Here is a 22,652-nt window from a genome sequence, read left to right on the forward strand (position 1 = left end):
AGGCCTCCATTCACTCAGTTCCTTTGACTAACAACTAAAATAGAGCCCTTTTATCTATGAGTGTCACTTCAAATGAGGGCTCTACAGAACAAATCCTGGGAAATAAGGGTTCACTAAATATCAAGATTTTTACTAAAACAAAAAAAAGTACCATGTCCCAAAAAAACAACACAAATAAAAAAAGTACCAAAAAAACAACACAAATAACGACTTTATTTCAACTATTCGTTTATTTCTACCTCTGCGCGAGTCAGGTTACTAGTTTAATAGCGTAAGCTTCTGTTATTGTACGTCACACGCATCACACACACATGACCAGCGTCGGCCAATAGTGAGCCTACGTGTGACGTAGCTCTACGCAATCACACTACGTTAACTGACTACAGGCCCATGGAGAAGGAAGTGAATAGTTGAAATAAAGTCGTTATTTTTGTTGTTTTTTTGAGCACAAAAGTGTTCTCGTCGTTTGATAAACTTAAGATTGAGCCCCTGTAGTCACTTGGACTATTTTAACGATGTCTTTAATGACTTTTCGGGGACAGCAAGAGCCAGTCCCTCAAGAAGCCTATGGACTGTATGCAGGAGCGATCTTAACATCTTAAATATCTTAATTTGTGTTGCGAAGATGAACGAAGGTCTTACGGGGTTGAACAACATGAGGGTGAGTAAATACTGACAGAATTTTCATTTTTGGGTGAACTAACCCTTTAATAGTGTAAACCGTTGAATCGTGGAATTTTCCAAAAATGAAAATTCTGGTATTCAGTATAGATTATATAAACATTCCCAGCCATAAAACTGGAACCTTAAGACCAAAGTTTCTTGTAATCAGATCAAATGTCTTGTGCTTATGCTGATGAAACTCATAAAACAAGCCCAGGTGTGCTCAGTGCCGAGTCAGGATCTGGGCTTTGTTTTGTTTTTTTAATTCACAATGAAGAAAAGCTGTTCGCATAAAAATGTACCTCCAAACAAAGAAAAGACACAAGCCTCACAAGACACTGTCCCCTTCAAAAAATAAAAAAAATAAATGTGCATAACAAGACAACTGTGTCTCTTCATGACAGACAAATGCATATCTTAACTTTGACACTTTCCTGGCTGAATCCAGGCAGTCTGTCAAGATTGTGTGCTAAAAACAAAGATGTGAAAACTTGCTATATCAATGCATACCAAAGCTTTCAAGATTAATAAAGGCCATTAAATGAGAAGAACTGGTCTATGAATGTAAAAACTATAGGGCTGTGGAAAACTACCTTGTTAAAGGGGTTTTACCCCTAAAAAAGGCCAAATTACTTGCAGATGTCTTAGAACAATGGTGGAAACAGCTTTGTACTGGGCAATTCCACACAAATGTCATCCTAACCGTCAAAAAATTATTTTTTTTCCTAAAGATCAAGACCATTTTTAAGTTGTCCATTTAGGTCTGTAATATGTTGTGCTGTATAAGAAACTTTTAGAAAATTGCCTTGTTTTTCCCCACACATGAGGTGAGCAACAATATGTTTTCAAAAGAGGGATCAAAAAAACCTTTTCTAAACTTTATTTGTACACAGCATTTTGCAGACAGATGGAGGCATGCCCGAGAAATAAATATGCTTATTTTGTCATAACAGCACTGCCTGTTGAATTTATAAGTGCTATTATTAAGAGGTCACGACGCTTCAGTGCTCTGACTCACGTCCGTTCCGTTTTAAAGATTAAGTTATATAATATAATAACTACAAATACAAACAAGCTAAATTATGTTTATGCTTATTAGGATCGACATTTCATCCCTCTACTTTTCTATGAACAACCATAATAATGCGTATGACTGATAACGTAATGCGTAAAACCATATGACTATTGCTGTGATGTGATCTTCAGATGTACCATATATCAGTGCATATCCACTAATCACAATAATGTTTGTGCTTTGTTAGTTTTAATATGAAAAAAAGGTCTCAACTTTCGTATATGATACAGTACAACTTTTAGAAGAGCACATGTCTCATAGGACACTTCCCTCTGGATTTTACCCGCTTGGTTAAAACATTAATATTCATCATTATCCCGCGATCAAGCTGACAAAATTATAGTAATATTGCAATCATTTTAACACAAAATAAAATGTGATCATTTTGACTCATGACTGTTCTTTGTAGGACACAAATTGGCTGAAAACCGTATGATCATTTAGACACAAAACATAAAACTGGCATGATTGTGAGCTGCAAACCTGCGATTTGAACTCCTATTTGATAAACATTCATATTTGTTCATTACTAAAATCATGGTCTCTATACTGATTATTTCAGAAACTTTAAATTTTAGTTTTTTCAACAACCATGCATAAACAATATTTTCTCAAAAATACAAACATGTACATACATGTTGCTAACACATTATGGTAGCCCTGTTTGTGCTAAACAGTGTAATTTCACATGTGCAATTAATGTTTATAAGCAACTGAAAAAAGCACAAATATCAGTGCATGTCAAACATCTCAACGACCCCAAAAACACCTTAGATCACAGTTAAACTACGCACACACTTGTCAACATGAGAAATAGCCTAATCCATAAGTATTTGAAATAGAGCGATTTAGTATAAAGTTGATTAATTGTGCAATCTTACCAGACTGGTATTGCAGATTTCAGTATTTGGTAGGGATGGGCAACGATTAATCGCATCCAAAATAAAAGTTTGTGTTTACATAATATATTTGTGTGTATAATTAATTTGTATATATAAATACCCACACATGCATGTATATATTTAAGAAAAATGTGTTATTAATATGTCAAATATTTATATTTATATATAATATTACTTATGTATAAATATATATATAAAGTATATACATGCAAATATTTCTTAAATATATACATATATGTGTGTGTATTTATATATACAAATTAATTATACACACAACATATTATGTAAACACAAACTTTTATTTTGGATGCGATTAATCGCGATTAATCATTGCCCATCCCTAGTATTTGGTTTTGATTTTGTGATTATTGTCTAAAACAATCTCCATGTTTTTGGTTTTGATGAGGTGGTGGCATTTAAATGGGAGACCTGTGGGAATCATTAGTAATACCCAGTAACTATAGTAACAGCATGAGAAGACGTGCTCCGTTGTAGTCAGCGCTTGGTCGGTTAATTTGGGCATTTTCTAAGTTAAAGTTACCCTGATAGGCTAGTAATAAATGAACACACATACAAAAATGTTGGACTCGGTCGAGACCAAAAGCCATATTTGGCAAGACCAGTGGCCGAGACAAGTCCGAGTCCGAATACCAGCGAGTCCGAGACAAGTCCGAGACCATAGAAAAACGAGTCCGGACTCGAGTACTACAGCCCTGTTTCAATATATTGGTATTAAATGCATATTTCAAGTGTCAACTGCAAATGTCACGTCCATTATGCTGGAATTGCCCTACTGCACACTTTCTCTATGATGGGGACAAATTTTTTCGTTACAACTAATTAACATGAAATTAGGCAAACAAATAGTAAGTCTAGAGGATCCTAGAGGAATGAAGCATGAAACCCTAAAGTAAAAAAAACAAAACAAAAAACACCTTGTTTATTATTTGATATTGTATATTAGTTGATTCAATTACCTATTTGATATTGTAATTGAATCAACTAATCGAATATTCGAAAATTTTTACTCATCCCTACCAAATACTGAAATCTGCAATACCAGTCTGGTAAGATTGCACAATTAATCAACTTTATACTAAATCGGTTTCTGTCTTAACCATCGTTGAATATGACCTTTCTGAATTGAATATGACAAATAGGAAACCCTACAGGAACACATAAGACTACAAGACTATGCTATTTGGCATAGGTTTTATGTCATGTCATGTTAGACTGGGTAACTCCGCCCACTATTAAATCTCTTCCGTCCAAAATCCCACTCCATCTTGGTAGTGTAACAATAAACATGATTAAACGGCTTTGATTTTGGCAAAAATCAAAAATTTGTCTAGGTTTACTTTGAATGCGAGTTAACTTTAAATTGACCTGATCTTGACCACAAGTTGATGCATCCCTATGGTGAAAGCCAAACCATTATCCTTCAAACACACAAAGTCCTCCTCGGCAAGGCAAGGGTTCATCATCAAAGAAGCTTGTATCTAACTATCCCAGTTTCTCAATGGGACTTTGTTTGCTTGTCCAGAAGCCAGTGGCTTCAGCATCCAGCTCCTGTGGTTTTTGATGGGCCCGGCGTATTGATCGGTTCCCAGTCCCAGAGGCGATGAATAATGAATGAACTCATTGTCATCCCTAACAGATCAGTTTTCATTTGTAAACGAAGCAACACTTGTAATTAGCCAGGGGTTTTTCAATGAGCTCCTTGCAATCCCCAAAACTCAACAACGCTCTTCAGGGGACTCTGACATCCTGTGTGAATTCTGTGAGAGAGCTTTTCAATTACAAGGATAAGAAGTAGGGTTACGCCTGGGTGATCGTGTGTCCACTGAGTGCTCTCATCTCTGTCTAAGGAACATCGGTATATCGGTTGCCATTGTGATAAGACATTTAAGATAAGGATTTCTTCAAAACCATATGCAAAAAAATTGTCATTTAAATTAGACTGCACTGGAAAAAATGTTTTTTTGGTTAAGTAAATACTAGTGAAAAAACCCAATGTAATTTACTTGAAAAAGTTAGTTCAGGCAAGAATTTAAAAAACTAAGTATATCAGTACTTATTTCAAGGGAGTATAAATGAAAGTGTAATATCAACTCAATAAAATTAAGTAAAAATTACTCAACTTTTCTGATACTGGGGTTCCCATCATGCACTGGACCTTGAATAATTAATGAGGTTAATTTTTCACTGGTTTCCAGCTGTATTTACACTGTTTTATCATTGATTTTTGTTTTCAGTATTAGTAAATTGCCATTTTGTGACATTTCGAGTAAATTTTTTGCTTAAAACGACACATTCAAACACAAAAACGATCCATCAAATGTTACCACCATTGTGTATTGTCTACCAAGTATTGAGGTGTTTGCATTCACATAAGGCTTAAAGTCTGACATGATGTATATATAAATTACTTAGATGATCTAAGTAAAGAACATACTATAAATGACTAATCAAATTCAAGATAATTGTTTTAGTGAAGTGTAATACAAAGGCAAAGGAAATCGGTATTAATCAACCTTTTACAAGCTGAGTTAAAATTACTTATTTTTTGTAAAGTTTACTTAATTCCACATTCCAAGTAAATTTAACTTAAAGATTTCTAATTAAAGCTACTGATAAATATGTTTAGGTTTTTACTTGGTAAATCTTTGTAAATTTACTAGCATTTTCTGAGTGAGATCGTTTAGCAAGGTTTTTTCAAGTAAATCCTACTCCAAATTTTTTACAGTGTGCCCTATAGAGTTGAATTCTAATTCTAGACAGTAGAATTCTGGAAGTAAAATCTCATTCAACTTCTCCATAGAGTAATGCATTTTTATGCATAAAACTTTAGGAAAGATCTGCCATGAGCTCTGAAATTGTTATGGGATTATATTCGCTTATCACAAGTGTGATTTAAACAACCACATCAAAAAGTGTAATCTCGCCAAAAATCCCATTGTGAATGATGTAACCAAATCAGCCTCTCTGCAATCTTATCTATATTCTTGTACACTGACTATTTCAAAAGTTTAAATTGAGTTAAATTTTTTAAGAAATGTATACTTTTATTCAACACATTAAATTGATCAAAAGTGACAGTACGTACAAGTAAGTCTAATAAATGCTTTTCTTTTTCATAAAAAATTACGGTTTCTACAAAAATAGTACTGTTTTCAACATTGGTAATAACGGAGCACAACATTTTTATACAGACATTTATATATATATTCATATACTCAGTTCTGTTACTGTCAGTCAACTCATTCAGTACTGCAACATCAAGCTTTCGAGGTTAAATTCTGCACATGCACATCATTTAGATGCCAGGAAAGAAGTCTTAATATCATGCTGGTGAGAAGGCTGGGACTTTGGCTACAATTAAAAGAATAAATAGGAACATGTATACACACAAACTCACTGTCGTGTCTTCAGGCTTTGATTCAAAAGTAGCACACCTTATTATTGAACTACCCCCTGAACGAGTGGCTGGAGTTTGATGTCTCCTCCACCCACCACCCCTTTCTGCTCTACACTAGCAACATGTGCTCAGTCAGCTCATTTATAGATCTGTTTAATGCCTGTGATGTTCATTACAAATACCCTTTTCGATATTTTTTTTTGTAGGAAAAAATTAAAAAATATATGGTGTTAGAAGGTGATGAAAGCATTTGATCTGCTAAGCTTTAGCAATAATGCATTATAAATAGAGCCAGACCGATATATCGGCAGACCGATATTATCGGCCGATATTAGGCATTTTCCAAACTATCGGTATCGGCAGTTATAATGGCCGATAAATGAATATTTCAACAATAAAATTAAAACAGACGAAACACGCTTGAACCATGTCATGAGTGTTGGAGTTGTATAGTTTGTCCGCCAGAGGGCACTCTACACCGTTCCTGTTGGCAACACTCGTTGAGTTGTTCACGATACATACATTGCTTGAATAACAATTAAAAGAACATACCCATCAGTTCTCTAAACTCAAATAAGCATGACAAAATTTGTGACAATCATGTCCGGTTTAAAAAAAATAAATAAATAAATAAAATATCGGCCGATATATATATCGGAATATCGGATTTTAAAACCCAAAAATATTTGTATCAGTATCGGCCTTCAAAATAATTATAATACAAATCACTCAAACTGCCAAATAGGGCTGAAATTATATCAAAATGCCAGTCTCGGCTAGTGTCCTCATAAACACACACACAGTCGGTTAAATCTTAAGTGAACATTTCGAGAAAGAAAATGGATATTGTTATATTAAAGTCTTAAAGTGACAGCAGCCTAATAAACCAAAAAAAAAAAAACCCAGAAAAAAATCTCTTTTTGTAGCTTTGACAAACATTGATTATATTTAAATTATACAGTGACGAGTATCCAGTGTTACTTTACATTTGGTCATTCAGTTTCTGTACCTAAATACTATTTACATGAAAAACAAAGCACTGTTTATTTCATTTGTATCTTTGTTTTATAGTATTTATCTATGCTTGTAATTTGTTTATTATATTCCATGCAGATGTACTCCCACACAAAATCATCCCAATCATTGATTTCCAAATAGAGCTATTCAAGCCATCTGGTGGAATTCTTTCCACTCAGGGATGGAAATTAGCACCAGCCAAATGCTAGTGCTTTTGTGTTGTGGCTGGTAAACTGGCTTCACCAACCAGCCACTGTGGCGGGTACATAAAAGCAGCATGCTGTTTCAGCATAAATAGACGGGTAATTGGAATGAATCGCATAGCAGTCAAGTTTACTCCGACAGCTGATCTGTGAAAATCTTCTTGAAAGAATGATAGACACGATTTATTTTAAAAATGAATGCAAAACTTCACAAGTCTTGAGTTTAAACTTGAGAAACCACTGCAACGTGCAAATGAACCCAATTGCATCAAAAGATATTTTGAAGATATAGAAAAGAAACATTTCGAGAGACTAGGCTAAGAAATGAGAGTTTCAAAGACTAAGAGATGCCTCCATCCTTGTAAAAAAAATCATCATACTGTATCATCAGTTTTTCTATTCTATCATACACCTCAGAGCTTTAGATTTGGAATGATATGAGTCTCTTCCACCATGTCCACACCAGACGCGACTGATGTGACACGTCACATCACGCCGCAACAGCTAGAAGCGGTCAACACTGGACGCAACAAAGCGACAGTTGCAAATCCCATTGTCCTTGAGAAGAATTTCGAGTGCTTGGAGTATGTCATAAATAGAACGAGTCATCAGTTTACTGTCGGGGTCAGGGATTTGTCGTGTCGCACCGCATATATAGTTCAGTATTATGGGTTCTACTGTCTTTTGTCGCGTCGCATTGTGCGGATCGCGTCCAGTGTAGACACAGTGTTACAGTTTAAAATTAAGGTCTTATAGTTTGCTTGCATTGTGTACACAAAGAAGAACACCAGTTATAAGATATTATTCCAAAGCAGAGGTACTCAACTTTTGAGTCGTGGACCGGAGGGAAAAACAATGTTAAAGGGGTCATATAATGCCAAAAGTTAATTTGATTCTTTCGGGTCTAAATGAAAAGTTTGTAATATACTTTAATTAAAAATTCTCATTAGTATTGTAAGAAAACAATAATTTTACCTAGTCAAAAACAATGACGGACTACGATGACAGTTCGCTCAGGGCGGGGGTGTGTTGAAACAATGCTGTCAATCAACAATCGTGGGAGAGACGTCCGACCGTGTGACGTCACACGGTCGAACGGCTCAATTTGAGACTGGGGAAAACATACAAGGAGATTAAAACAAAAACACTGGATAGATTTTTATCATTATATGATGGTTGTGTACAGGCACTGCCAACACACATTTCAGAACAATTAACTTGAAAAAGTGCATGCACCATTATATGACCCATTTTAAAAGCTAATAATAAAATGCAGCTACTAGATATACAGTATTACTGTTCGTGCACAGCCATGAAAGCTAAATAGACTTCTAAAACGAAGGGGAAATGCTACTTATATCATGTTGTCAATGATTTCCAATCAACATCCAATGTCTACTTGAGGATAAACATGATTAAGGACTGACTCTGAATCTGGCCTGGTTTTAAACTGAACCAAAATGTGAAGATGAATTGCTAATGTGAAAAAAAACAACAACATTGTCCTCATAACTTCGCATTGCATTACAGCAGTTTTAAAGGTCTCCCACAAAAGGCTAAATTCCTATCATCTTGCTAACAAAGTCATCCAATTACCGGTTGCAAACTGATCACCCACCCCAAAAAACAGACCATGACATCACTTACCTGCAGCAGGTGAATCAGCGGTCACCATGGAGACGAACATCAGCAGCAGCACGCACGCGGTGACCCGACTACCTTCCTCCATCATTAGACCTTTAATTTAGTGAAACTCATGTTTGGTCCAAGGGGATCCGAGGAGACAATCCACGCGTTCAACTAGTCACCGTGAACTGCAGCAGATGAAGACAATACCACTGTTATTTAGGTCATATTGTCAGTCCTCTTTTTGAACATGAATTCATGAATACTCCCGGTAACATTATCTAACGATTTAATCATAAACCGAACAAATCACATCTTGCGTATCACTAAAACCGTAAATTGAATGAATAGCTGCAGATTTTAACCACTAAAATGCATTGCCATGCTGCCTCGCGCTGACTGAGTGACACTACAAGTGAAGTGCTCGTGCAGAGCGCACACCGTACGGTTCCTTTGTTCCTTAACTTGTCCGAGTCATTTTCACGAATCGGTTCTTTCAAACAATTCGTTTTAAAGAACCAGCTCAAAGAACGATAGTTACGTCATGGCGTAATTACATCATCACGTAGCCCCTGCAATCCTGGCGTGACATTTTATAAACTCTAAACGTTCCAGTAAAGTTATTGACTGCTGATTATTACACTTAAAAACACGTTTAACGTAAAGTCCCAGCTGTTTGTTGCAGTCTGTTTCGTATGTGTCTCCGTAATACAATAGCAAATCAAATATTTCCACAACATTTACTAATATAATTTCTGCTAATGGACTTTTAAATGAACTAATCTCATCTGAACAAAACATCTGTTCTCGGGAATTAATTGGAATTCCCACTCGAGAACCACCAGGAACGATTCCGGCCGATTCGTTAACGAATCATTTAGACTGGTTCAATAGATTCACCAAAAAGAACCAGTTCAAAAGAGCGATTCGTTTTCATGAATCGGAGATCTTTATCGTGCAATATCACATGAACCGAGTCTCGCAGAGATCGAAACTTATTTCTATAGTGTGCTCCTTTCAAACGACTAAACGTACACAACACATTCATATACTGCATGCTTCAGAATCAATGTAAGTTAAAGAAAAGGGCTTGTAAACTCACTGTGCGTTAAAACCCCGCTAAACGAGCGTGTTGCACGCGGATTATGTTGCTAGTCGGGATTTACAGTAACTGTTCTGTGATGATTATGAGAGAAATACTTTGTAATCTTAAGATTTCACGGTGTTATTATAACTAGCTTGATTAACGATTGAAACGAAGAGGACATAATCTTTCGGATGTGTTTCCGTATGCCACATAAGAGTCTTTTTGAAAGAAATGATTGCAAGCATCGTCTATATAACCTACATGTTTGATTGATGCATTTAACTCGTGTTAACTTGTAGTTGCAAAATACACGTCTAGTAACTTTATCTAGCGACTGAATCGGATTTATATCAGTTTATTTTAGAGCAAAGAAAGACTTAGCACATGCAGAGCCTAGACAAACAACTCCTTACCTTTTAAAACCGAGTTAAAGCGATCTGAAGTCGATAGTGTCCATATCCAGTTTCAGATCAGGATTAAATCTTCTTTTTTCCATGATTGCATGACACAGCGTGTGATTTTCTTTTCATAAATGTCTGGACTCTGTTTGAACATCACTCACTTTCTCAGATGCAACCGCTCTGTGCTCGGGATTGCACTAAATCCTCCCCTGACAGCAGGATTTGGAGTTTCTTGTACAGGCTCTCCGGTCATTGGCTCCCCTCGCCGTCCTTCAGTAATCCGGGTTAGATTGACACCTCCGCCGGCGTCTGTGCTTTAACTGCAACGCGCTTTGTCTTGTGTCGGTGAATATTCTACACCTGAACCAGATTTTTTTAAGGAAGTTTTTATATGTTTTATTTTATCATAGCCGAGGAGATTCTGAACACGATTAAACGATTTGCCAAAGAATTCGAGTTTGGTAATGTAACAGCACACCCTAGTGGTCACTGAGGGCAACGGCGTCTTAACAAAAATAAAGTAGGCCTACATGTAATTAGATTTTATTTAGGGCTGTCAAATGATTAATCGTCATTAATCGCATCCAAAATAAAAGTTTGTGTTTACATAATGTATGTGGGTGCACTGTGTATAATTATTTCATATACATAAATACACACACATGCTTGTATATATTTAAGAAATATTTTCATGTATATACTGTATATAGATTTATATATAATTTATATTATTTATAAAATATAAATATTTTATATATAAATAATGTTTTTTTTTTCTTAAATATACATGCATGTGTGTGTATTTATATATATACAAAATAATTATACAGAGTGCACCCACATATATTATGTAAACACAAACTTTTATTTTGGATGCGATTAATTGCAATTAATCATTATTTGACAGCTCTAATTTTATTACATTTTAAAATACTCATAATCAGACTACAGTTACTTTTCTATTGATTACATATTATTCTCACAGACCAGCCACTAGTCATGTGACCATCATTGAAAACTGAGAATCACACAGCAGATGGCTGATTTTACAGCCATTATTTCACTTTCAAGAAGCGCCTCTTGAACACATTATTATTTTAATTATATTATAAGTCATTAACCATTTAGCCTATTGCCGTCTTTGGAAAGCTTTAGTCTTACAAACACCTTAAAACGTACAAATATTTGTAATTTTATACATGCAGTACAGGGATTTCCCATATGTTTTTTTTAGCCAAACCTCGTCTTTGCCCTAAAATATTTACTTGAAGTAAGCCCTTAGATTTTAAGTTAATGAATTAGGTCAATAATAATATAGAGTAAATAATAATAAAATAAAGTTCACGAATCTCTGATGTCAGTAAATGGTCACATAGGTAAAAACAAGTTTTCATGTTGTATTATGATTGTTCTATTTTAAAATTATTTATTTGATTTTTTTTATATTTAATTAATAGCTTTTCATTAAACTCACCAGCCCCAATTTGGGACACCTTGACATAGTCATATTTAATGCACTTCACGTTGATGATTACAAAGAATGGAAAATATAATAAAATAATTTTCTCTCTCTTTTTATTTTTATATGGTACAAGATTATCATATTAAAATCAACGTGATGCACGAGTTACGTAGGTAAAAAGTACTAAAAGGTAATCGCAAAGTAGTCCGAAAATATTAACTAAAATAAGTAATGTAGATTACATTTAGCCTGAATTAGATTAATTTTGGCATGTAATTTGGAATCAGTAATCAATTTGAGTAATCTACCCATCACTATATATATATATATATATATATATATATATATATTTGAAATTGATTAGTTCTTACCTTCAAATACTAAAAATAATATGATGAACGTATGTATGGCAGAAGCACATACACAACCAAGATTTGTGTATTTAGACTTTTCACTCAGAATCATACTGAAATAGAGTCCCTTGCTGTGAAAAGTAGCCCTAGTCTTCCCTACTAGATGATTTTTGGTTCACTTGCATTGCCTATGGTGTTGTGTAAATGTGTAGCCTTTTCCTTTTTTTTTCTGTGTATGAAAAAAAAAAAAAAAAAAGATTGAGGCCACCATAAGATAATTATTCTCTGGACTAAGCAAGAAAAAAACTCACAATGACAGCATGAAAATACAAGACAGATGCCGTGACTTAACAGTTTAATGTAAATCCAAGACAAAGTGTGATTACATTTCTACACATATACAATATGCATATGTGAGCATACAAATTTCCTTTAATAACTCGATTCACCTTGGAGACCGAAAAATGATCAAAAGTAACAGTGAATAACAAGCTATAACATAGTTCACCACGACGCGAGCCCCTTCACACCCTACAGTTAGTAAATAGAACGATTAAAATAACTATATTCTTCTATAACCCCCAGGTTTGTTAAAAATCCTCCATGAATTTACACTGCTATCATTAGTTGTCGAAGCCTAATAAAATTCACTCAGTTTTTTTTTTTTTTCTACAACGAAAATTATTAAGAGAAGCACACAACATTTGTAATGGTAACACAAGCGCTTAGTAGCAAGTACTCAATTTTTCGGAGTTAAATCATTCTTATTATTGTCATTATTATATTCATTTTAACATTCTATAAAGCCAGTAAAATATCCATTCTCATAGCATACTTAATAATATTAGCCTAAGGTACAGGGTACATATAATGCTACGTTAACAGATTGAAATAATGAGACGTCACACTTCTTCAAATCTCCAATAAACAAAGCAAAATTATAATAATTATAATTAAAAAAAAGGACAATAAACAAAGTATACCTGGAAATACTGCAGCATACAATATAGCTTTGACAACAACTAATGTGATACACACTACTGAGAAAACCATACAGCAGTCGACAAAAATCAGGGGTCGGGGGGTCGGATGCTTTCTTAGGTCTTGAAACATTGTAGAAAAATATTTAGTTTTTTTTTTACATTTGACTGTGAATGTTCACTGCTGTGCAAGTAGAAAATTGTTCACGTCTCCGATGGCTGCACAAACGGCTACGGTGCATCACAGCTACATGACAGGTTACTGTGGCGACTCGTGTGATGAGTGACGTTTCTGTACAAATAAGTTCACTTGCATTCACTGGTGTTTCTTATCTATTTGTGATATAGGTTACACGCTTATAGTAATTTCACTCTGTAATACATACTCCTGACAGGAACTATGCAGTAGATTAAACAAAGAATGTTGAGCGATGAGCGTTCTTGGGCATAATGATCATTGTTTAGCTTTTTTGGTTCCAAAACAACATATGGAGATGGCCGTATTGTCATATTTGGCCTCTTAGCACATTCATTCAAGTTCAATGGTGCATTTAACCACTGGTGCTTCTGTTTCAGCCCATAGATGAGAGGAAAAAGAAAAAAAAAAAATCGACGGAAACAAGCAGAACAAAAGCTTTACAATTTTGGAAGTACTGTGGCCACTTCAGTGACAGAAAATGAACAAAAATCCATTGTGATTTCTGCAAGCTTTGAGTTATTCACGATCATGTGCTTTAAAAGTGTTGATTTGGGTGCCATCGGACAGTTATCAGGGGGTTTGACTGGCATGTGATTTCAGGAATGTTTTTCAGTTGCTGAATCCATTGCTTCCTGTAACGTCGGACTAGGTTTGACAGTAGGATTTTGACTGGGTAACCGCATAAATCACCAATCCAGCACATATTCATGGTTCCTTAAAGCTTCGAGTGCAGTTAATAAAGGAGAAGGCAGTGTTTTGAGTTTGACAAAATCGTAAATGCTTATTTCTAGCGCATTTTGGTTGCATAATTTGCATTGATGTATACAGTTATGAAAAAACAACAACACATCATTATGACTTCTGGTTCGTAATTCATCCATTTACAGTACGTTCGCAGAGTGAATAGGGCTGTCTGTGATTTCAAATATGAGTTAAAAAAAATCTAAATGCATTATTTTGAGTGAGAATTAAAAACATTGTATTACTGATTAAATGGATGCTTGATCAAGTCTTGCATTTCAGTGATTACTATCCAGAGCAATCCAACAGTAATCATCATATTTATCAGATATTTTAGTCTCAAATTTTAAATTCATTTTGTATTGGTGAGTGACCAGTTTAAAGGTAGCAGTACTGATTCATCTCGGTGATTCTTAAATATTTAGTTGAAACTAGGGCTGTCAAACGATTAATCGCGATTAATCGCATCCAGAATAAAAGTTTGTGTTTACATACTGTAATATATGTGGGTGCACTGTGTATAATTATTTTATATATATATATAAATACACACACATGCTTGTATATATTTAAGAAATATTTTCATGTATTTACTGTATATAGATTTATATATAATTTATATTATATATAAATATAAATATTTTATATATATAAATAATATTTTGTTTCTAAAATATACATGCATGTGGGTGTATTTATATATATATATATATATATATATACACAAAATAATTATACACACTACACAGTGCACCCACATATATTATGTAAACACAAACTTTTATTTAGGATGCGATTAATCGCGATTAATCGTTTGACAGCCCTAGTTAAAACCAAAATAATAAAGCTTCCAAAAGTAGAAATTTAAAGCTGCAGTGTATAATTTCAGTGTCACCAAACAGAATTGTATTCAAAACACTCCCAACTTTTCATTGGTTGGACTAACTGATAGCCACGCCCCCATCTCACACCATTTGTTGATCCGATTCAAGCCAAGTTCAAGCCACAGCGTTTATACTCTTCAGGAGTAAATAATTACACACCACAGCTTTAATAAATGAAATAAAGTGTGGCATTGATATTTTCTTTTTTCTAAAAATGTAAAGGCATTTAAATATTTTTTACACAAATTCACTTATTAGATCCAAAATTGGGAGTTTTGTCCACACTAACACTGACAAAACATATGAGAAAGGTACAAAACACTGGATTACACTGTGTTAAAAGCAACTGCACTGAAATCTGAGAGAACATGAGAGTGCATTATTTGTGTCTTTTCTATTTTCCATTTTAGTACGCCATTTACAGGTTCCTTTCTGACACCGACCAGATCTAACCTTTTTTATTAATGTTTTTATTTTTCTAAATGTCAGTGAAACTCACTCTTCCTTCTCCATTACAGCAAGAGAGACGTCTGCACATCAATGACATGCTGAATTTCTTTGGTGGGAAGAACCAAAACTCCTTAAATGCCAGCGGAGTCCCAATTTGGTCGTACAGGTCGGTCCCTGTGAGGTGAGACAGACTGGACACAACAGATCAGTGCGGTCAGAAATGGCTCCTTCCAGAATGGAATGTTTTATGGGAGTATCATCGAAGGAGCCTTTCTTAACTGTGTGCTTGAATGAGCATCCAACTTAAGCCTAAACAAACATATATGCACAACAAAAACAACTATAGGCATCCTACGTCGTAACACACAGCCTAATGAATCAATCTGACAAGCTATCAAACCGAAGGCTCGGGTAAAACGCAACTGGTGTGAGATCTTGGCTGAGCACTTGGACAAAGTCTATGCTTCCTACACATATGAATATTAAACATCACAATTGCATATCGACCACCAGAAATCAAACAAATGATGCTTGACATATAACATAAAAACAATAATAAACATCCACGAACATTATTGCAACACTCTCTCTATGAGAAAACAATATACCTAGCGAAGTAAAACAATAATATAGAAACATCTCAACGTAAAAACTACTTCAAACGCAGGTTTTGTGGCGTGAGGGCAGAAGGGGATATATTTGATGTTCCCAATATAAAACCAAAACAAACACTGTGTCCTAACCAGGCACATAACAATCACAGCCAACCAGAATATGTCTGAAAATTGTGGACCAATGAGATTTCACTGTGGGTGGGGCTACCCAGCCTATCATCACATACATAGGCTATACGCAAAATATTATTTTTCTTTCCTTTTTATTTAGTTTAATTCAATTTGATTTGAATGCTTATTCTTTTCTTTTGGTTATTATTTTGTTTTCCTTCCATTCCATACTTAAGTGATTATAAAAACTAAGTTAATCTTTAAAACTTTTCTTTTTTCCTTTTCTTTGTGGGTGTACTTCAGAAGTTTGGGGTGGGCAAGGTTTTTTTAATGCTTACTAAGGCTGCATTTACTTAATATTACAGTAAAATATTGTGAAAACATATTACATTTAAACTAATTTCTATTGTTATAAATTTTGAAAATGTGATTTATTCCTGTGAATTTTCATTACTCAGTTTACTTAATTTCATTACTGAATTTACATTAATCTTCAGTGTCACATGATCCAAGGTTTTTTTAATGCTTACTAAGGCTGCATTTACTTAATATTACAGTAAAATATTGTGAAAACATATTACATTTAAACTAATTTCTATTGTTATAAATTTTGAAAATGTGATTTATTCCTGTGAATTTTCATTACTCAGTTTACTCAATTTCATTACTGAATTTACATTAATCTTCAGTGTCACATGATCCAAGGTTTTTTTTACTGCTTACCAAGGCTGCATTTACTTAATATTACAGTAAAATATTGTGAAAAATTCATTTCTATTGTTATATATTTTAAAACGTAATTTATTCCTGTGAATTTTCAGCGTCATTACTCCAATCTTCAGTGTCACATGATCCTTCAGAAATCAGTCTAATATGTGGATTTGGTGCATGTATTCTATTAACAATGTTCAAAACAAGTTAAAAACAGCATTTATTTGAATTTTTTTATCTTAATATTATTATAATGTGTTTTTACTGTCACTTCTGGTCAATTTAATGCATCTTTGCTAAATAAATAAATAAAATATGAATTTCTTTAAAAGCAAAATCTCACTGACCCCAAACATTTCAATGGTAGGGTATATATATGTACTATATAAACTCTTCTTTTCTTTTTATCTGTTTTATTACAGAGCGCATGGTTAGGACACAATGTGAACGATTGGCTAACATATTGAACCATAAATTAAGCAAAAGACAAGCATTGGCCCACAGTTTTCTACACTTTCATTATCTCTTTACTGACAGGATGCCTGTAGCACAAGTGATTCCTATGGTAAGTCAAACAGTGAAAAAGACAGCCAATTTTGATTTTCGGTGCATGTTGTTGCAGATATGTCATGCAACATGGGGCTGTCTGAAACCCCAAGGTGTACGTGAGAATAAAAACACCACAGATTTTCGTAGAACCTCGAACGAACGCTTAAATCAGAGTGTTGTGTGCAATCTTGCTGCACGGCTTCCTTCGGCATCTACCAACGTGCTCAAAGCCAACATGCTATTCTCATTAAAAATGTGGAATTTGCCCTCTCTCCCAACAATTCCCATCAAAATCCACAAGTACCTCAGTCTCTCCTACGCCTAACAAGACTCTCCTTCTCAAACCCTCCCAGGTTTCTGAACCAAGTCCAGCCTTCCATAAACAGACAACCTCTTCAAACCTGGTATGTTATATTGAATTTTAAACAAACTGCGCAGCCCAGTCTCCAACTGATTGAACGACACTTGGATTTTCCCGTGTAATATTCGTTTAGTCTCCCCTTTATGACATATACAGCCTAAATTGATTGCATGGTGACTAAAACGCATAGCTACGGTATGTACAGCAAATACGCTATATAATTATATCCACTATCCCGAACTAAAGTTACTTATCTTAAAAATGACAACTTTGGTTCATTACCCCAGGCAAGTATCTGTAAATGTAAAAGATCTCATGCACGCTAAACGAGAAGCGTTTAAATAACGTTTAGGGCTAATGCTTAATCCTGGAACTTAAAAAACACAAAAATAAAACACGAAACAATGAAGATGTTCAACCTAGGAGCCAACTCTCTGACTAGCATCTGGTTCTAGAGGGTTTCCAGCCAAGTAAACTGTCGTAATATATGTAAGGCACTACGAGGTAACAATGATAAACCTAAGACTGTGGAGGAATGCGTCGCACAGATGTGCTGAGCGCACACATGCACGCAAACGCACGACCGACTACCATGTTGAACATGCCTATGTTATTGGAACCACTTTGTGCAATCACATTGAAAGAGGAAAAACAAGAATCTATTGGTATAAGAAAGGTTCTTCATTAAATCAACGGGTGCAGACTGCTACATTCTACAAAGAGGGGCCCAGCTAATGTTCTACGGTATGACAAACCTATTTTTCTTTTCTAAATGTGAACACAAACGTCTACCGAAAAATGTGAACAGAAAAGTCTATAAATACACTAGAAAGTTTTGTCGTCCTATTTCCAGAAGATTCCTCCAGGTGTTTTTGTCGGAGAGCGCGGCGGAGTACGCACAATACCGTTCGCCGCGAGTAATTTGGAAACGTTTAAGACAGTTCAAGGCCATCGTTATGTTTTTTTTTTCTTTGAAGAGCAGCAGATATCCGTATTTCCCCCTAATCCAAAAAAAAAAAATTCTCGTAGGAATTCAAAACATCCACGTCGTAACCTCGGGCTCAAACAGTCGGTGAATGATTTCAAGAAAGGGAAAAGCCAACAAAATCTCCGCCGAACGAAACTCCGTCTCTCCCAAACGGTCCTCTGATGAGACCTTGTTGTAAAGGAAAACGAACAAAACAAAAGCAAGAACTCCTTCTTTGACTTCTGTTTGAAGAGAAACAAAACCTCCAGATGACAAAATAAATTGTTAACTGGCCCTTTTGAGAAGGCAAAATAAAAGTCACCAAAAAGAAAGCTCCTCAGTACCCTTCCGTTCCCTCCGAGAATACACTTCCTCTATCCATCGGCATCTTCATTGTCTTCAAGTTTAAGCATGAAAGGAACAAGGGGATGGGGTTAAGGGTCGATAGGCTTCAGCGTGTCTCTCTGTCTCTAGGTGGGAGAAGGGTAGAAATGGTAAGCAGCGATTGGCTGGGCTCCAGTGTTTCAGCTTTAGAGGTAAGGGTACTGGTTCATCTTGGTGGGGCTCAGCGGGTATCCAGTGTAGACAGTGGAAGCAGGAGAAGCGCTGATGTAGGTCTGGTGCGCAAATTGGGCCTGGTACTGGCTATGGTGCAGGGTGGGCGAGGGCAGCACGCGGTGGCCCATGCTGACAGGCACCTGGTGGACGATGCCCGGCGGGTAGCTGGCGTGCTGGACTGCGTGACGGGCCGAACCCTGCGAAGCGACCAGGTGGGCCACCGTGCCGGTGGAACCCAGGGCCGTGGGGCCGGTGTAGGTGTAGAGGTGTTGCCCGGACAGGTGAGGGGGGGCCAAGTGGGGATGAACGTTAGCTGTGTGGGTGGGGCTGTTGTGGAAGGAATACTGAGCCTGGGTGGCCATAGTGGGGGTGATGTAGGCCTGCTGCCGCCGGTGACCTCCGTTGCGCTCAATTGCCATGTGCTGCTGAGCCTACACAAAGTAATAATATGTTACTTTTGTGGATAAATATATGAAACCAGATGTGAAATTGTTGACCGAAATACCTGGCTGAGATTTAGAGGCTGCTGTTGCTGAAAGGGGTGCGGCCCCGTGCGCTGCTGTCGGTATGACACGCCTCCCGACGAGTGGATGTTTCCAGACAAGCCCCCATTGGAGATTTTGAACTTGTAGGTAGAGTTCTGGTGGTTCATCATTTCTGTTGGAATTAATACAAAATGCTATGTTAACTTCTTATGTTATGATTAACAAGAAAACAGTAATTACAAGGCTTAGTGAATTAATTAAATACATATAAAAATGAATAGAATTTGTGTTGGAAATATTATAAATAAATAAATTAGGAACATTTGGGAAATATTGATGATATTTTAAAAAATAAATTCAAATTTGTAAAATGGTTGGAAATATTTATTATATTATGTTAAATAAAAATACTTTTTTGGGGGGAAAAAACATTGGAAAAATTAATTGATATATTATGAAAATAAATAAATACATTTGGAAAATTGTTGTAAATATTTATTATATTAGGTTAAATAACCAAATAAAATAAAAATTAGGGCTGTGAACCAATTAATCGCGATTTATCACATCCAAAATAAAAGTTTGTGTTTACATAATATATGTGTGTGAACTTGTGAACTGTGTATAGTCATTTTGTATATATATAAACACACAGACACACACACATGTATATATTTAAGAAATATTTGCTTATATATATATATATATATATATATAATTTGTATTATATATAAATAATAAATTTTTCTTAAATATATACATATATGTGTATTTATTTATACAAAATAATTATACACAGTTCACACACATGTATTATGTAAACACAAACTTTTATTTTGGATGCGATTAATCGCGATGAATCGTTTCACAGCCCTATAAAAAATATATATATTTTTGGAAGTAACATTAGAAGTATTGATTGACATATTGCGATAACAAACAAACAAAAATAAATAAAAAATGGTTATATTGTGTTAATAAATAAATAAATCCGATAGCACAACTATGTTGAAAATCGTTTGCCTGGATCAATTTTAGTTTCGCGGTCCTTATAAAAATTGGTCTGTAGAATGCCACTGTTGAAGAATTAGAATCAAGTATTTGCGAAAGCTGCATAGTAATGTTTCAAACCAATAGTGCTCATCACATTTGAGCTTGCATTGAAATAAAATATTCTTCTGACAAATGTTAACAGATCTGAGCTGTTTGAATTGCCTCTATAAATAGTTTTACTATCTATAGCTTTTGAAATGGCACATAAATCTACTAAATAAATCAACACTGCACATCAGAACCTGTCAGTGAACTGTCAGTTTAAATTTATGCTTGATTATGGCCCTGCGAGATGCCCGTTTTTCCCTGTCATCTTATCAACCCTTCCCCTGTCTCACCAGGCAAGAGTCTATCACACTCTCCCAGATTCTCGCTGGTCTGACTCTTCAGTGGGGGGATGATGATGGTGCGGGGGTTCCCGTTGCTGTAGTTGTCTAGGATAGCAACTTTGGAGTCGTAGCTGTTGGCGTTGGTACCATTAGGCCGGGACTCCACAGCGTAAGGGCTGGTATTGCTGGAGTCAGAGTCAGGGGAATCGTGGACCGTCACACAGCTGATGACATTCTTCCTATGTTTAGATGACGTGCTGTGAGAAGGCAAAACCGGTCAATAAAAAAAAAATATATATATATATTTATAAAAAAAATATATATATAAATAAAATAGAAATAAAAACTATGTAATATGCATGTAAAGTTATGCATATGCATGTTTTGTGTACTGATGAACTCCCAAGACCAACAAATTAATTCCCAAAGCATTATTTTAGTATTTTCCCTGCGCTGAACAGGTATTTAAAAGTTTTATTTTTCCCTGATCAATAAATATCCCTGGTCTTATTGTGCAAGATTATTTATATTCATATTATATCATATTAATACAATAACAGATTAGTTATTCCACAGATTCATCAAAATGTAACAACGTTCTTCACCTCTGAAATAATTTGACATGACCAAGGAAAATCTTAAAGGAACAGTTCACTTAAAAATGAAAATTCTGTTACAATTTACTTATTTTTGAAGATATTTTGAAAAATGTTGATGGACCCCATTGACTTCCATAGAAAAATAAATACTATGGAAGTGAATGGGGTCTTCAACTGTCTGGTTATCGACATTCTTCAGAATATCTTCATTTGTGTTCAGCAGAAGATAGAAATGTATATAGGTTTCATTTTTAAGTAAAATTTTAACCAATAATATCATACCCTAATAAAAACACAATCAAATCCTGAAGGATATAATCAAGTTCTATCCGAAATCACTTCCCACTTTCGCTCAAAAATATGTCATAATACAGAACTCATGTGTGCTAAAATGGCTCGTCCTATTTTTCAGACCTGGTGTTAGTGGGCTGTTTGAGGTCGTCCTCCTCATCCGTGTCGCTGCTGATGGTGATGATGCTGACGGCCGGGCTGGGAGTGTCGGCGATGACGATGGTTTGACGCGGTGGGTTGTGTTGACCGTGGTGGTCCCGAGTGGTGCTACACGCCTGCTCGCCTCCCCAACCCCCTCCTCCACAGGTCTGTGACGGGGCACATGTCGAAGACGGGCCGTTCTGAACCACGGCGCACCGAGGAGGGGTGTTCTCCTTCACTCGTTTGGAGCGCTGTGGTGACGTCACAGGCTGGGTGGAGGGCACGTCGTACGCGGACACGTTCCTTAGAAAGAATAAAACAATTCTAAAGTTCATTTTGGTACGAATGTTTTTTAACATTATACCATGGCATTCATTGAGGTACCGTTTAAATACCAACATATATGAATACTTCCATCTGAT

The 22,652-nt window shown here is 35.5% G+C and overlaps 2 protein-coding genes across 7 annotated transcripts in view; both read right to left on the reverse strand.

Moving 5' to 3' along the window:
- LOC120462102 (UPF0606 protein KIAA1549) overlaps positions 1–10,786 on the reverse strand; it is a 63,198-nt gene extending 52,412 nt beyond the window's left edge. For 2 of the 4 annotated variants that reach the window (XM_039650574.2, XM_039650573.2), the window contains exons 1-2: positions 10,405–10,781; positions 8,926–9,092 (exon numbers count right to left, since the gene is read on the reverse strand). In XM_039650574.2, coding sequence (XP_039506508.2) covers positions 8,926–9,010 — 85 coding nt within the window. In that variant the 5' untranslated portion in view covers positions 9,011–9,092; positions 10,405–10,781. Of the gene's footprint in view, positions 1–8,925; positions 9,323–10,404 lie in introns of those variants that run through there. The other 2 variants (XM_089116357.1, XM_089116356.1) reach the window with 2 other exon arrangements.
- A 1,759-nt stretch (positions 10,787–12,545) lies between these two features.
- hipk2 (homeodomain interacting protein kinase 2) overlaps positions 12,546–22,652 on the reverse strand; it is a 106,280-nt gene continuing 96,173 nt past the window's right edge. For all 3 annotated transcript variants that reach the window (XM_039650387.2, XM_039650386.2, XM_039650385.2), the window contains exons 12-15: positions 22,213–22,533; positions 21,209–21,456; positions 19,838–19,989; positions 12,546–19,763 (exon numbers count right to left, since the gene is read on the reverse strand). In XM_039650387.2, coding sequence (XP_039506321.1) covers positions 19,305–19,763; positions 19,838–19,989; positions 21,209–21,456; positions 22,213–22,533 — 1,180 coding nt within the window. In that variant the 3' untranslated portion in view covers positions 12,546–19,304. The remainder of the gene's footprint in view (positions 19,764–19,837; positions 19,990–21,208; positions 21,457–22,212; positions 22,534–22,652) is intronic.

This window comes from Pimephales promelas, chromosome 10 (assembly GCF_988280905.1).
Source record: "Pimephales promelas chromosome 10, fPimPro1.hap1.1, whole genome shotgun sequence".
NCBI classification, from domain to species: Eukaryota; Metazoa; Chordata; class Actinopteri; order Cypriniformes; family Leuciscidae; genus Pimephales; species Pimephales promelas.